The sequence below is a fragment of the Neolamprologus multifasciatus genome, chromosome 18, assembly GCF_963576455.1.
Source record: "Neolamprologus multifasciatus chromosome 18, fNeoMul1.2, whole genome shotgun sequence".
NCBI lineage: Eukaryota > Metazoa > Chordata > Actinopteri > Cichliformes > Cichlidae > Neolamprologus > Neolamprologus multifasciatus.
This window is the reverse complement of record NC_140456.1, coordinates 22,221,024-22,237,468: the sequence shown is the minus strand read 5'-3', so window position 1 is coordinate 22,237,468 and position 16,445 is coordinate 22,221,024. Positions and strand designations below refer to the sequence as shown.

The window sequence follows — 16,445 nt, the reverse complement described above, 5'->3', positions numbered from 1 at the left end:
CTTGTTCGGCCTCATGAATCTTTAAGAGCTGTTCAGTTATTCATTCTGACAGAGAGGCTGTGGTTTCATCATTCGTTACAAGCGACAAAAATGGAGTTTGCAAGATTTAACTCACAAAGGAGTCTGAGGGTGTCTCTTACCTGGGGGAAATGATTTTCAAACCATTAAGTTGCTATATAAAGCACCGTTAGACCCTCTGCAACCCCTGACATGTGTAAATAGCAGCTATTTTTCTAATCTAGCTAATCTTTTGGCCTTTTGTTATTGCTATATCCATTCATCCATCCTCTTCCGCTTATCTATAGTCTACCATGGTTTTATTTATTTGTTTTCTTTTTAAATTCTATGAAACAACATTTAACTTTAACATATTTTCCATTACTTTAAGGTTCTCTTGAGTTCAGAGGCCATACCTGCAAGGTATGCCAAGGAACATTAGCAGTGATAGCTATATGTAAATAGACATATTTACCTCACCACAGGAAAAAAATGTTTTGTTCTTTTTAGTTATTTTATTATTATTATTTTTAATCATTATATATATATATATATATATATATATATATATATATATATATATATATATATATATATATATATATATATATTAACAGGATTTCACCAGATAACACGACGCCAGCCCATTCCTCCCCTCCATTTTTATGGCTTCAGTCCATTGCTCATACCGAAGCTCTCTGAGCTCTGGATAGCTTTAGCTATATCCACTTTTCCTTTGTTAGTTTCTTTAAAATATTAATGTTCAGCTTGGTGATTTAAGTATCTGATTAGGTCTGTCATTACAAAAGTTTTTGGGGTGTTCCTCCCCTGCGTTTAACTTTGGCGAGCTTTGCTTATTTGCCTATGCTGCTGTGCACGTGTTGTGCATACTGAAACGCACACACGAGGCTCATTGGCCGGTCACTGCTGAAAATCCGCCGATTCCTGTCCCCAGCTGATCGATCGGCGCACCTCTAATAGGTTCTCATTCAGGATTTGGTTGTAGTAAAAGACACTGCAGTGTGTGAGCTGCTCAGTTTTTCATGTAATTAAAGTTAACATCAAATTTATTATTACAGTGTGATGTGTGGACATGTCCATTAAAAAAACATAGCAGCAGCTAAAATGTCAAATTTGAGTATTCAATAAGCCAAAGCTGTCATCAGGATGAGTGAATCAAGCTGTGTTTTACAGTCTATGGTAAATCCATCATTTACATTAGTGTGTAAAGTTTTAATTTCACAGCTTTTAGTAACTAGCAACTATCAGTTTCATCTGTTAACTTGCAAACATTTTTTTCTTCTCCACAGAACAGCTTTAGATCAAATCTCAGCTGTGAATGAACTTAACGCTCTGCCTGCTTTAGGCTTATGTGCACCTTGAGATCTGAAAGGGTGCTACTGCATGAGGTGTTGAGAAGAGGACAATCCCACATGGAGGACGAAGAACATTAAAACGGTAAACGGCCAAAAGGTCACAGAGAACAACAACTGAAAAAAAGAAAAAGAAAATAAATTGAAGGACAAACAGAACACTTAAAAACATTTTTTTTTTTGTCTTTTTAGTCTTTTTTTCCATTTTTAAAACCACAGTACTACTCTCCACTATACGATGCACATGGCGTGGGTAGGGTTACACGACTTCATTTACATTTTAAATCCTCGGTCTCCAGCCAGGGACCCCTCCCAAAGGAGGACCCAGTGGGGGTGTGTGGGGGATGTGGGTGAGGAGGGGGGGAAGCACTGGGCTAGGGGGGCAGAGACATTCGCACACCGGCCCTCTGAGAGACAGACAGAGAGCAGCGAGTGCCGCACTTTCATTGGTCCGTGTGTCGTGTGTTGTTCCTATCAGAAAAAATCACCTCAATGTGGTTCTATCTCCTCTGAGCACGTGTGTGCGTGTGTGCGTTATGAGGTGAAACTTTATGCAAGCCCGGTGACAGCAGATGGTCTTGTGATCATTGCGACAGCTTGTAGGATGGCAGTGGCAATAATTATATAACTGAATCATGCACACACTACTGTATAAAAATACAACCTACACAACTATGGCTTGGCTTATACACTCACGAATTCACATCACTTCTCTCTCAGAGAATGGACTTTTAGCTTTATGGCTCCACATAAAGTATTGCTGGAATGTTTTACAGTTTATCAGAGTAAATATGCATAACCATTCTCACTCTGTAGGCTAGTTATTTCACTTTTCCTGAGAAAAGGGGCTGTACGTGTGCCGCCTTCCACTCGTAGGATGAGGGTGTTTATGTGTGTTAATGTGAACACCTCCTAGTGGGACCGTGTGTCCTCTGTCTGCCTCTAAGTATGAACCAACTCGCCAGGCTGCTCCCCCCTGGCAGCGCTGGTAGGGTTGGGTGTCCACCAACACAGCAGGGACGAGGGGCAGGAGGCAGGCTGACCCTCTCGTGTTGAAGAAGAGCACGAACGGGATGCAGGGCAGAGGGAGCAGAAGTCGCCTGCCTCTTCTACCCAGCAACCCTCTTGTGGCCACCATCCCGGTCCCTCTTGTGTTGGTTGGCATGGTTACAGTGGTGGCCTGTGACCGGTGGGCACGACTTCCAAACCAAAGCCACCGGGCCACAGGCGGCTACAGCAACTCTCAGCCGGTGCGCTCGTCCCAAACTCACACAGCTAATGTTGTAAAACCTCACAAAGCTCACAAAGAAGAAAAAGACAGATTTCTTTTCTTGCTTTATGCAAATCTTATTATTTTTCAGCCTTAGTGCATAAAAGCAAAGGCCATATGATAATATTCATAAAACATTTTGCTCTTTGTAATCCTTACTCCTCAGCGGTGGTCAGAATAAATAGAAAAACATATTTAACTGTCTTTCAAAGCTATGTGTTTTTATGAGTGGTACAAACTTACAGCTTAAAGCTACATGCATGATTAGCAGCACGGCAGGCTTTAGAGAGAGTAATTAATCGACAGAAGCTCTCTGTACTGAATTTCTTTACAAATCCCTGACTCTACAAAAAAAGAGAGAAATTGAAATTAAAAAGGAAACCTTATCATTTCTCATTAAAATAAATGAGAAACAGGACTATCACTGTTCCACAGGCCAGCCATCGTGCCAATTTACATCTTATCACCTATATGTTCTTTCTTCTGTGCCTATTAAGCATAAATGACAAGTAGCTAGCACTCCTTAAGGTATAATTTAAGCAAATTTTGACCACAAGCTGAATAAAACTGCTGAGAGATCAGGTTCACAAATCAGACCAAATTGAGAAGTGGCTCCGGTTTTGATGTGGGCGCACGAATGAGTGGAGCCACGGACAGGGACTTGTGCTGTCAAGCTTCTTTGCAAGTCAGAGGCTGTGTGCGTTTGCGTGTGTCAAACACGTTTATGGGACGTGCTCATGCCTCCCCCGAGGGACCCCTGGCTGCGTTGTTTCATATCATTTTCATGTTAAACTTTCTGGTCCCTCCTGAAGAGCTTCCAGTGGCGGGTTCAGATTTCCGGAAGGAGTACTCCACTGTGAAGTTGTTCCTGCGTTGTCCGCGTCCCCGGCTCCACACGAACAACAGCAGGAAACAGAAGAGGACAACCCCGAGGAACGTGATGCAGCCCATTGCCGTGGAGACCAAGATGGTGGTCAGGTCAAAGGTGAACTTGAGGAAAACGCGTGTGCTGTTTAGATTTGTGTCGTTGAAGAACTCACTGCTGTACAGTGAGCGGTTGAGAAAGAAGGCTGAGGCGGCATCCAGCGGTTGGCCACGCACCGTGAGTGTGGCAAAGTAGGTGTCATTGCCTCCGGCGTTACTGGCTATGCAGATGTATGTCCCACTGTCAGTGAGCTGGGCGTAGCGGATCTCCAGGGTGCCACTTGGGTGAACTATAATGCGCCCTGAACTCTTAGTTGTGATTCGCCTGCGCTGTGGGGAAATCCAGACAATAGAAGGGGGAGGGTCTCCTTCGGCTCGACACAGAAAACTCACCGGTTGGCCTTCGCGAGCGATCATCTGGAGAAAAAGAGTGAGTGGATGAATAAATGCACAAGTTTAAAAAAGCACAGCAGATATCTATATGTAGGAATATTTTAAACCCTAAAACAACCTTCTTTATGGTTGTAGAAAGTTTAACAAACTTGTCACCATTCATTACCTGCTGCAGTTTTCGGTTGCGTATCTTAGGCTTCTGGCATGTGAAGTGATCGAAGAGTGCAGAATCGGTGAAGGAGCTGAGGCTGACGCCTTGCACCTCCACCGGCCCCGCACACACCGGCACTCTGCCGTCAAAGTTGAGGGTCTTGCGTCTTTGCAGGATCCACAACAGACGGCAGTCACACATCAGGGGGTTCCCGTCCACTCTGAGGGTCTCCAGACTGTTGACAGAATGGAAGGAGCCCTCTTCCAGTGTCTGCAGGTCGTTTGAGGAGAAGTTGAGCACGCGGATCTGTCGGAGGCCTCCGAGGGCATGGGGCTCCACCGTCATCAAACCTGTGCTTACCATGATGAGCTCCTTCAGCCTCAGCAAGTCTTTGAAGGCCCAAGGCTCTAATGTGGTGATGGGGTTGTAGGACAAGTTAAGGTGGGTGAGGTGGGCAAGGTTCTTAAAGGAGGCCGAGGGGACAGAAGTGATGTTGGTGTTGGTGATGGAGAGCCAGTGGAGGTCCAGGCCCTGAAAACTAAGAGGGGAAATGTACTCCAGGTACGGCCAGTGGTCGATATCCAAACCCCGCAAGTTTGACAGCTTGCGAAAGTTCTGGTCCTCCAGGGCAGTGATGCTGAGGTGGCGAAGGCGAAGAGTGACCAGGCTGCGGAGGTAGGACAGCGTCTGACCAGAGATGGATGTCAGGTTGCAGCGCTCTATTGTGAGGTCCTCCAACCCCAGCAGACCTGAGAATGCCTGGAAATAAGAAAAACATCATGGGAATCTGGGAATCACTGTTTGCTTATACATATACATATATATTTATTTATTTATGTTTAAGTAAGACAAACAGACAAAAGTTGGTTCAGAATTTCACCAGAACACCGTTTTGTTGTTGCTACTGTATGTGAGGTACATGTCAAGAAAAGGACATGTACCTCGTTTAATTTTTAATATTTCATAATCATTCTCAAAGGAAAATATCAGATTTGTGGCCATAGCAACCAGCTCTGAGTGTGACGAGTTTTAAAAGTGCTGAGACATTTTTCTGGTTTTCTCTGAGGTCTTTGTGTTTTAATAGTGCCTTAATCTCTTAATACGTAATTAGAAACAATAAATTCAAATAAAAGTAACAGAATCATTTTTTACACACTCTATTTGAATGTGTGCTGCTGTTAAGCATTTTGTAAGTATTACAGTATAACAGTAAAACAATATTTAAATTTATCATTTTATTTTTTAACATAGAAAAAAATATTCAGATGTGTTTGGTTTCTTCTAAATGTAGTCTAAGCAACAAACCAAACACTGAGCTGAGTGTTTTTTTACTTATTCATGGGGAAGCTGGAAATGTGTTACATGGATGCTGTGTAACTGGTATCAGTGTTTTTATCTTGGCAGGAAAATGAATAGACTTTGCCAAAATGTCACACCAGGATTTTTTAAAATAAAGTGCAAATTATTGTATCCATTTCCCATTTCATCAATAAGCTCAGTTCACTACTGGCCAGATGCTTAAGAGCTTACCTTGTGGGATATATAAACCAGGTCGTTGTCTCCGACCTCCAAGTGTTTTAGACTTTTCAGGTCCTGGAAGGTGTAGTCCAATAAAATCACCATCTTGTTCTCACTAAGGTCTAGGCTGGTAAGATTGCCAAGCTTGGCAAAGGCTCCCATGGGCACCAACTTCAACTGGTTCCCTCTTAACTTCAGCACTTTAAGACTCTGGAGGGTGGAGAAGGCATTCGGTTCTAAGGTGGAGATGAGGTTCTCACTGAAGTCCACTTCCTCCAGTCGTGGGTACGGTGCCAGGTCTCCCGCCTGCACCCAGCGGAGCCGGTTCTTGCTGAGGTCCAGGAGCCGCGTCTCTGTAGGAATGCCCTCTGGGATGTTGGTGAGCCGCCGTCGCTGGCACGACACTGACCTTAGCTGGGCTGAACACTCGCACCGTGGCGGACAGGCGTGGCTGTTTCCTGGCAGTGTCAAGGTTATCATGGTAACCAGTGAAGTCGCCAGGACCCATCGCCACAGCTTCGGCCATGGCACTAAGGCACGCCCACCATGGCCAGGAGAGCCAGTCATGGCCCTGGTCCTCTGACTCCTCGCCTGTTACAGGCAGGGTGAGTGCGCCAGACACCTGCAAGACGAGACAAAGGGAAAAACAGGAGTTACAGAAAAGAAGTGAAGGGAGAAATAGAAAACAAGGACGGAATAAATATGTGATGAAGAAGGGAAAGAGGATGTAAGAAGATGGAGCCTATAATATAACCTATCAGCTCCCAACCTCATTAAAACAGGCCTAAATCCACAATGTTGTAAATTATCAATGTCTCCGGCAGTTTAAGTAAAGGAGTTGAGAATTTACTGCGGAGATTTGGGGCATTTCGTGACACAGCACTTAAACATCGCAGATGAAATCCCGTCACAGGAACAAGGAGCGCTTTAAGATAGTTTAGAAGATTTGTCTTTTCACTAATTTATCTGTGGTTTCAGCTGGAGAACCGGGACGCCTGGAGCCATGAGAGGGAGCTTCTTGCTTCAGCTGAATTCATGCATCTTGCATCTCCTCCGTTCTCCTTCCAGCAACGAGGATGTCTGCTCCATTTTGACAAACACAATGAATTTATTATAATCACCGTGCATAAACAAAGATGGAGCTCCTTAATAATCGCAGTGTGTGTGTGGAAACTATGCACGCTGTGACGAGGAATAGGTGTTTGAGCCATTGCATGCATTCGAACAGGTACGCTTGGATGCAAGTTTGACATTTTGCTGGGTATGAATTAAAAATGCTTTGAGGGAAAAAGAGATGAATCATTTGTGCTTTAGCGTTCCTTCAGGCAGCCGGTCATCTCTCCCACACACTGTTTTCAACATGAAGACAGTCAAAGAGCACCTGGCATTGGATCTGGAACACGGCTCTGTCCATCCAGCTAGTTTCATACTTGAGGAAGATGCCATTTAAAAAGAAAGTTTGGCTAGAAGAAAGTTTTTTTTCTTCTCTCAAACAACAACTACTGACCAGAAACCCCCAAATGTTAAACTGTTTGTTTATTTTTCAGATTCAATGGATATGAGAGAGAATATATCATCACCACCAGGGAGTATCATGTTAAAATGCACTCTGATGCTGTTTCATGTTAAAATGCACTCTGATGCTGGCAGAGGAGGAAGGCAGAGCTGAGCAGATTAATAATATATGGGTTGGTTTGTGCGTAATGGGCAGTTTTCAGAGGGCCAGCCACACAGTTAAAAGAGCCAAAAGTTGCTAGGCTCTCTCTTTTTGTCGATGAGGCCATTGCTTCATATTTTTTACAGGAAAACAGCCTCTAAAAACGCCTAATTATATCCGACTGTTTCGATGCATTGGCATCAATGGGATCAAACGGGATGAAATGGGATTTAAGCTAAATATAAATGACGGCTGACAAATTCTATGCACACATATGCACATACTCGTATTTTCACACACAATCACACAAACGCAAGCTGTAGGAAAAAAGAGTCCTCCAGAGATTCTGTCTCATCTGCTAAGCCTCAAGGTGGATAAGTCCTTCAATTTTTGACAGGCCTGGAAAACACTGTGTTTACAGATCCCATATCTGAACAATCTGGTAGAAATCTGGCACAATCTCTCCTTTCGCTGGGAGACAAAACTCAAAACACAGAGAAGCTGCTGTGCAGAAACAGACTGACCCACTTCTCAGCAGCAACTCTGCCTCGCACTGTCAACCATCAGCAACTCACCATGACCACAACAACAGAGCGGCAAACTCGGTGGAATAGTGCCCAGGAGAAAAACAGAGAAATCAGAAAAACTAGCAAAATTCTATCAAAGTCCTGAAATAATGAGATTAAATCACACATCAGGTTCTGTGTCCTCGTGTTTTCATGGTGACTGTTGTGGAAACACTGATGATTTTTCTCCTTCTTGCACCTTTTACCCTGCTAAAGATTTAGATTGCATCCCATCAACTATCATCCGAATAACATGAAATGATTTTTCTCTAGTGACACAAATTACTGGATGCTATCTGGAACGTATTTTAAAGGAACCGTGAAGTTAAAAAGTAGTGCTTTTGGTCACTATTTCGCTGCAAGTCAAAGAATTTACATCTTTAACCCTTAATCACACAGGCCTAGAGGCTGGTGGGCAGGGACACAGACTTTATTAATCCCACACTGTTACAGCAGCACAAGTGTCAGCAAGAAATAGAAAAATAGAAATCCATCTATTCTTTCAGCTGGGGTGTTGGAGCTTATCCTAGCTAGCATAGGGTGAGAGGTGGGGTACCCCCTGGACAGGTTACCAGTCTGTTACAGGGCTAACACAGAGAGACTGACAACCATTCACACTGAGATTCACACCTATGAGCAATTTAGAATTACCAGTCAATCTGACCCCACTAATTGCATATCTTTGGACTCTGTGGACTGTGGAACCCACACAAACACAGGAAACACATGTTAGCTCAACACAGATGGACAAAGTGCACAAATAATAAAAAGGCAAAAAACTATACAAGAGTTATTTGAAAAATTCACAAATTGTGTCTATATAGAGTAAATACACCAACAGAGAATTTTTCATATTTGGAAAAGGTGTAGTGGGAGTGATAATACACACAAGTACATTTTTGCAGGTATCTATTGTATGTGTGGATTATACAGTCTGACTGCTGTCAGGAGGAAAGACAACATTCAACTTCTGCAGGAAAGTCTTCGTTTCCTTTTTTTAAAATCAAAATATCTTGAAAACGTAAATTGGCATTCATGGTCCCCCGAGGATGTTCTATAAAAGGTTTATAAAAGGTTACACAGAACATAGTTCAGTACTTGTGATTTAACGCTCATTTGAAAAATGTTAAGATTTTGGCACGTTATTGTTAAGATGTTGAACATTTGCCTGTAAAAAAAAACCTTTTGAGTTAGAATTCTGACACATCTAGCGAAGATGTGCCCTGGGAGCCTGTGCAGGGCTACTGTGGGCAGACGCACGAGCCCCAGTACCAACGTGAAATATAGGTCACATCTGGGCTCTGCACTATGGGACCCAGACAGGTCCGAGTGGGATAACCAACAGTGTGGGTTCCCCACACTAAGCAAAAAGAGGCCCACAATGGGGCATATTATAGGCAGCGTACCCACAACTGCCCTACTGGGGCCCCACCTAGACCCCACAGTGGAGAGCTAATACCATGGTATATTAGCAATAACAACTGGTGTGGAGTGTGGACCAGAATGTATTTTAAAACAGAAAAGAAAACAACTATCAGCTGCTCATTAAAAAAAAATGGGGTCACCACAACAGGTACATCTGCATGCTTCATTTAGCAGAGTTTTACACCCGATGCCCTTTAGATGCCACCCCCTGCAGATTTGTGCTTTCTCCCATGGGATTTATTGCTTATTAGGCAAGTATGTAAACTACTACACTATAGATCATCTCACTAAAAACCAACCAACCGACCAGCCCTCCACTCAAATCCTCTGCGTAACATGTTAGTATGTTTAAGAAATTAGAATACTCTCTGATACCAGAATTTACTGATGTTTTTAATCAGCTGTCTTATCTCAGCCTCATAATTCTGACACTATTTCTCCACAATTGTCACATTTCCCTGTCTTGTGTTTCCTAACATACAGACCCCACATGGGATATATGTGTTTTCTATAGACAGCCTATAGTGGGCTACCCGCAGAATTCCCTCTTGAGAGCAGAAAGGTCAAAAATACGAACATAGAGTTTGGGTTTGGACAGGGTTTGCACACAAAAAAACACAGAGGACCCCATAGGGCAAAACTGCTGTGAGCCCATTTTGGTCCCATGTGGAATAGATGCAGGTTGCGCCACACAGCCTAACAGCTACCCACTGTGGGCCTGCATGGGCATGGTTGCTGGGCAGACATTCAGCTCTACACACAGCTGTTCCCATACATAGCCCACTGCACGACTATAAACTCTTCACTCAGTGTATCCATTGTCTCCATGTGTGTGTTAGTGTACATCTTGCCCAGCTCTTTGGCATTGTGATGGATGCAGCCTGTCTCCGCACCCCCATGAGAGTCATCCTACGGGTCAGTGGCAGAGTCACAGTATGAATCACTGAGCTTACATCGTCAAGGCAGACAAGGTCCTTACTGCTTGACTCAAGGACAGACTTGGATTCCTTAACACACACACTCTCTATCAGGCACATGGGCCCAGTGCTCCGCGCATCATTTCTTGAGCAGGTGATAAATACACACCTTGACTCTGACTCCCAGGCCACATACTGAAAAGAACATTTTTATATGTTGTTGCTTTAGTTGCTTTCTTTTAGATTAGCAGCCTGTCCCTCAAAGTTTAAAAGCTCAGTCTTACATCTTATCCTGCACCTGGACAGTGGACATGCATTGAAATCACAACAGGAGTCCCTAAAGCTGCCATACAACCTGCAAATTATTATCTTCCAGATGTTATGGTAACAACAGGGGCAAATCCCACAGTTGTAGCCGGCGAGGAAGATAGAGTCAAGGCCAGCTGTCCAAGGAGGAAAAAAAAAGAGAATGGAAGGCGAAACAACCCAGAAGCTAAAAATAACTAAAATTTGATGGCTGACCTAATGAGCAGATGTTTTGGAGCAACATTCTTCCTCAGCCACTGCACAGGCAAGACACTGATGACCACAGCCAGATGTTTCAGACACCGGTTGTTTCACCTGCTTTATACAGTCAGGTTAGTCTGATTATAAACACCACACACTCTTCCCAAATAACTGCAGGGAAAATAACATCATTGTGGTTTGGTGTGTATTTGTGTGGCAGTGTGCCTGACCGTAAATAGGTCATGCATGTTGACTGGTAGCCTTTACAAGCCTTTATATTTGGCCGGCAGAGCATAGAGCTCCTCTCCCCAATATCCCTTCTTTAGTGTCCCTTCTTCCTCAGCTTTCTCGCTCTCCTTCACGCTCTCCCTCTGTCTCTCTCTCTCTCTCACACACACACACACACACACACACACACACACCTACACACACACACACACACACACACACACACACACACACACACACACACACACAGTAAAGACCTCTCAAAAATAAAATCACACTTTAGCTTTCGTGATGGAGGTGCAGTCAAGCAGTCAGCATGTTATTAGAGAAAGCTTTTACATTTTACTCCTGCAAACAAACCGAGTCGCTAACTTGACAAGTTTTTATATATCAGTGGAAAGCTGACAGTTTGTACTTTCCATTGCTAAGTAGCTATAAGTCCAATATTAAATCTGTGCTTAGTCACTCCATTTTAAGCCCAAGTCAAGTGTGGAATAGAGTTTAGCAGGTCTCTTGTGGGGTTGCACCCAGTGCCAAAGAGGAAAGGAAAGTAAGGGGGCAGACTTTTTAATGAAGATGAGAGTCAGACAAATCTCTGTTTTGCCACATTATTGTGATCTACAGTGAATATTAACTAATGCAAGTCAATATAAGTAAGCCTAAAACGTCAAATGAAGTGTTTTTGTGCTGCTCGTCATCAAAGTTAGAGCTCCTAAAGGATTAACAACTCCCTGACTGCATTGCAGAAAGAGAAAAACCAAAAACAACGCCCAAACTTAAATCCTAAATGACAACAAAGGAAAACTGAAATCAAAATATAATTAGGGCGGGTAAAGAAAAAAACAAAGAGGAAAAGCCAGAGGAAGAGGCTCACAGAGCAGGATCCCCACAGTGATGAGAGGAACAAAGCTGCAGTGGGAATGCACACATATAAAATATAAAGCGGAGGAAAAGTAAAACACAGGAAGTACACAGGAACACACACAATGTAGTCACTAGATCAACATCTTCAAAGTTTTCAGTCATTTGTCTGCAGCATCCAGTGACGGCAACACTGTGCCCATAAACCAAAGCTCCCAAAGCGTCTGTAAAAACAGAACATTTTCCAAGCTGCACTTCACTGAGCTGCAGAATGCAACGTGAAGGACACTGCAGTTGTTTGAGTTTGCATAAAGAGATGATACTCATGATGGTGCTCTGTGCCACTCCTACGATATCATCGCCGTTCTTGAAGTACTCTGAGTCACCGAGTCTGCGAGTTTGGACTGATCGAGACTGACATGCAGTCTGCTTTGACCTTCAGCTGATTAGAGCCAAAGACACAAACCTTTGACTCGACTGCAGCTGTAATGTTTAAATGGACTACACATTGCTATATATAAGATCTAGCTCATATTCAGCCTGAGGTGCACTCACTTGCTCACTTTCAGGAATCTACTAGGCACAAGTTTGAATTATGGGCAGAAATAATGTTGCTACATCTGCATCTTGAATCAAGACTGTACAAGACATGCAAGACATGATGAAAACAAAAAAAAGGGGCTAAACAACTTCCCTCAATCATACCATCACAGGTTGTAGTCCTCAACCAAATATCACACACTGAAATGGCTCAAGGCAAAAAGTTTTTCCATGAATCTCTAAAACCAGATTCTCAATGACGTAGGAGCTCATCTGCTTCATGATCCTTCACAATTTACAGGTTATTGTAATGTGTGATGTGCAGCAAGCAGGTGAAAAGTTGACTGAACTTTACAAACTAATTAGAATTAAAGTCAAGGAGGCTCACAAACAGTCATAATTATGATAAATCTAACCAGCAAATATGCAAATATATGCAAATAAGCTTGACCTTGAGCAAAGTCTGGGTGATCATTCTGTGCAGGTTTCACAAAAATCAGGCTGACACTGTGGGATGAGCAGCAATTCTTGTGAATTGTTGAGACGCCATTGCATAAGCTCATCGCTCTTCCAGCTAATGAAGGTGGCCGGTGTAGGCTAGCTAGACCTGATGTCCCAGTGCAATATAAATTTTGGATATTCTTCTATGTAGGAAGTTATCAGAGAGGGCCTTTCCTATTTCACCAAGACACTATCAAACCACATTCTGCACACATTACAACATCATTGCTTCACTTTAAACCAGCGTGCGGTCCAGACCTGCCACCCACTAGAAACACATGACACCAAATGCAGCTCAGAGATATTTTTTTTCCAGTTTTTAACTACCAGGAATTATTCTCCTCAAATTTGAGGCCGTTACAGAGAGATGGTCTGAAAAAAAAGTGACGCAACACGGTGGTAAACATGGCCCTGTCTCATTTTTTAAAAACATTTTACTTTGATCACATTTAAAATTAGCATGCAATTTTCTACGGTTCTTTTTAAATTAAATTAGGGGTTTACATGATTTGCAAATGATTACATTCTGTTTACATTTCTATTTTACACTGCATCGAAATACCCTGTTTTGAAAACCCCTCTGAAAACCCTTGTTCGCCCTGAGTCTCAGTGGTTGCACTAACCATCATGCTCATGCTGTTGAGCTGTGGATGCAAAGTAACATATCTGCACTGTCAGTCTAAATCCTATCATATACTCCTGACAATGCAGCACGGTGAGACGTGTACAGCACACCCCGCGTATCATCGCCCTGTGCTGATGACTGTCTCCTCATACTGTGGATGATGTTTCATGAAATGAAAGATGCTTTCTGACTCACAGTATTCTACTGTATTGTTTCCCCTCTAACCAGGCGATCCCCAAAATACTTCACAGATCTCTGTGACTTATCTCAGATTCCACCTCTGTTTCTTTCCTGACAAGCACTACAAAGCGAGACAGCAACTGCTGCTGAGAGTTAGTTAGTTAGCAAAAAAAGTGGCATGAACTAAGAAAGCTGAACCTTTGCCTCAGTTGTTTAACTGCATCAAAGTCTGCCTCGATCACAGAGAAACAGAAAGCCAGCGCACTGCATCGAGAACAATGCCTGACAGCCACAGAGGAACAACAACAACAGAACAAACAAAGCTAAAACAAGCTGAGATAAAACCCCACAAGACAAGAAATAAACAAATAAAAATATATGTGCTGTTTGTTTATTAAGAGGAGAATCTCTTCCAGCTCTCAAACAGCGTCTTCAAAAAAAAAATTTACTTTCATCACGCCAGAAATAATCTAAATGTTGCAACAACTGTTTGTTAAAAAAAGACTACACACACATATATATGCACACACACACACACACACACACAAATGCCAACACCATAAATGTCCCTGATTTCAGACAGGAGCTGTCTGTGTTGGTGTGTGGGCAGAAGGTAGACAACGCTAAATGGATTAGAAGGGAATGAGCCCAAAAGGTCGTTTCATCTGTGTGTGTACGAGTGTGTGTGTCTGTGTATGCTTTCACTTTGAACTTGAGCAACACCGAGACCTTAGTGAGGGGTGACGCACACAGCAGGGAGTCAGACTGGCAAATGCTGTGACAGTGATAGCTTAAGACTGTATCAGTTTCACTCGCTGCAACAGGAGGTGCTTAAAGTGATTAGTCACATGCAGCTAATCCATAAAATATGCTGACATAATGTCAATTAGTCAGCAAATAGCCACAGAAGTACCTTGGTATGGTACCTTGGCTTTCTTTCACCTGAATACTAAGTAAATGGTTTTAAAAAAAGTCATCGCAACTGGATGTGGGGTGTTTTTGGGTTATAGGCGATGTCAGATTTGAAGTTATTTAATGTGAGCTTTTGGTACAGATCTGGTTTCAGCTACACATCCAGGTATTATATAAAGATAACTTAAAGTTTTAATTTCTGCCAGATTTATGCTCTGCAACTGGCAGACAGGTACATCAGAAGCAATTCTCTCATCATGTTTATTGTGGTTGGCCGTCAAATCTCACTGACTTTCAGTCTTTGGTCATCATGTTGCTGCCAGTCGCTTCCAGTGTTGACACAGCTTTAGGCTCCTGAAGGTTTTAAACTATGTCAGACATTTCAATGAGGAGAGAGAATTAGAAGGAACTGAACATGATTTATTGATATACAGAATTCAGTTAAGGTATTTGCTGATTAGACTCCGATTGCCCATCACAGCCGAAAGGAATCCCAGCTGTGACAGGGATTAGTGCAGGACCCATCTGAGTCTAGACGCTGGTGGTGGAGATGAAGATGTAGGCTTGGATGGAACCTCAGTAACATGAGAGAGGTGAAAATGGGGAGTAGGTGGGTTGCACAAAAGTGTCTGCCAGGGAGAGTGACAATTGTGCAGTGAGATTTAAAGCTTAGAGAGTGGAGGCTGATTGGCATGCAGAAGGTGGGCAGAAAGATGATTGGACTAGACTAGTGATGTCACAATGAGCTTGTTAGTATTGAAAAGGATTGGATAAGCCACCAAACACCTGGGAAGCAGACAGATGTATGGATAAAGCTCTTCTTTTTCAAACTTTTTCATACGATTTTCATTACAATTTCTACGTTTCCTAGCAACCACAAACCAACAGGCTAAAATGACTCATTTGTAGAGTTTATGCACATATAACATGTTAGAAAAGCATTGTATAGTTGTCATTAAACAACAAGAGCATGTCATTTATATCCACAAAAATGTAATTATGCATGATACACTGTAATGCCTAACCACCTAACACTAATGTCACAGATAAAATATTACTGTAGTACTGGTATGTACTAGTTATTAGTAATTGCGGACAGTAGACCCAAGGCTAGCAGACTACCAACCAAATGACTGACTGATCGACTCAACAACAAAATAACAGACCAATCACCTGGCCAACCAACCAACCTACTGAGCAGTAGAAAAACAAACCACCCAGCCACCCAACCTACTATTCACATGTTTTATTGGTTTAATAGTAAATAACCATAACCTGAATATTAACATGAGCTCCAGTTCTCTTAGATCTGTATACAAACAGTATGTATGTGATTTATTAATACACCGAGTGATTTTGTAAGTCTATTTCTATTCTGTTGATATCAACAGACAGGAGCAATCATACACTGAAAACAGCTGAAATTAATCTGAATCACTCCTTAATAGTTGTATGTGTACATTACTCAGTATTAAGAGAAAATTAATATTTCTCAATATTAACTTCTATGGATCTGATCCCAGAGAAACAACACTTCACATACAGATCAAACGAATGTGTTTTTACTGTATTTTTGACTATAAGCAATCAAGAAATCTTCAAATGTTAAGTGGATACGTCTATTTAGGAGAGGACACCTTCTGATCTGAGTAAAGAATGAGAATCAGGAGGTAACTTTCTTATTGGTTTCACAGGTCTCTGCACATCTCGCTTATTTTTTTCCAGTCAAGTCAGTTTCTGAGGTGCAGTTGTTTTGCAGTTCTTGTTGCACTTTAACAAGTAATTACTGTATGTAAAGTGTCCCTGTGAACATGCATATTGTGAAAACCCACCTCTTTGATGTCTCATGATACTTTGTTCCTTTTGCTCCCACTCATTGCTGGCTTTGTTATTTTTCTTT

General features: G+C 42.4%; 1 protein-coding gene across 1 annotated transcript in view; it reads right to left on the bottom strand.

The window, feature by feature from the left end:
• Window positions 1–657: 657 nt before the first annotated feature.
• Window positions 658–16,445, bottom strand: part of lingo3b (leucine rich repeat and Ig domain containing 3b) — a 39,859-nt gene continuing 24,071 nt past the window's right edge. The window contains exons 2-4 of the mRNA XM_085140552.1: window positions 5,639–6,248; window positions 4,124–4,867; window positions 658–3,981 (exon numbers count right to left, since the gene is read on the bottom strand). Coding sequence (XP_084996678.1) covers window positions 3,412–3,981; window positions 4,124–4,867; window positions 5,639–6,193 — 1,869 coding nt within the window. The 5' untranslated portion in view covers window positions 6,194–6,248 and the 3' untranslated portion in view covers window positions 658–3,411. The remainder of the gene's footprint in view (window positions 3,982–4,123; window positions 4,868–5,638; window positions 6,249–16,445) is intronic.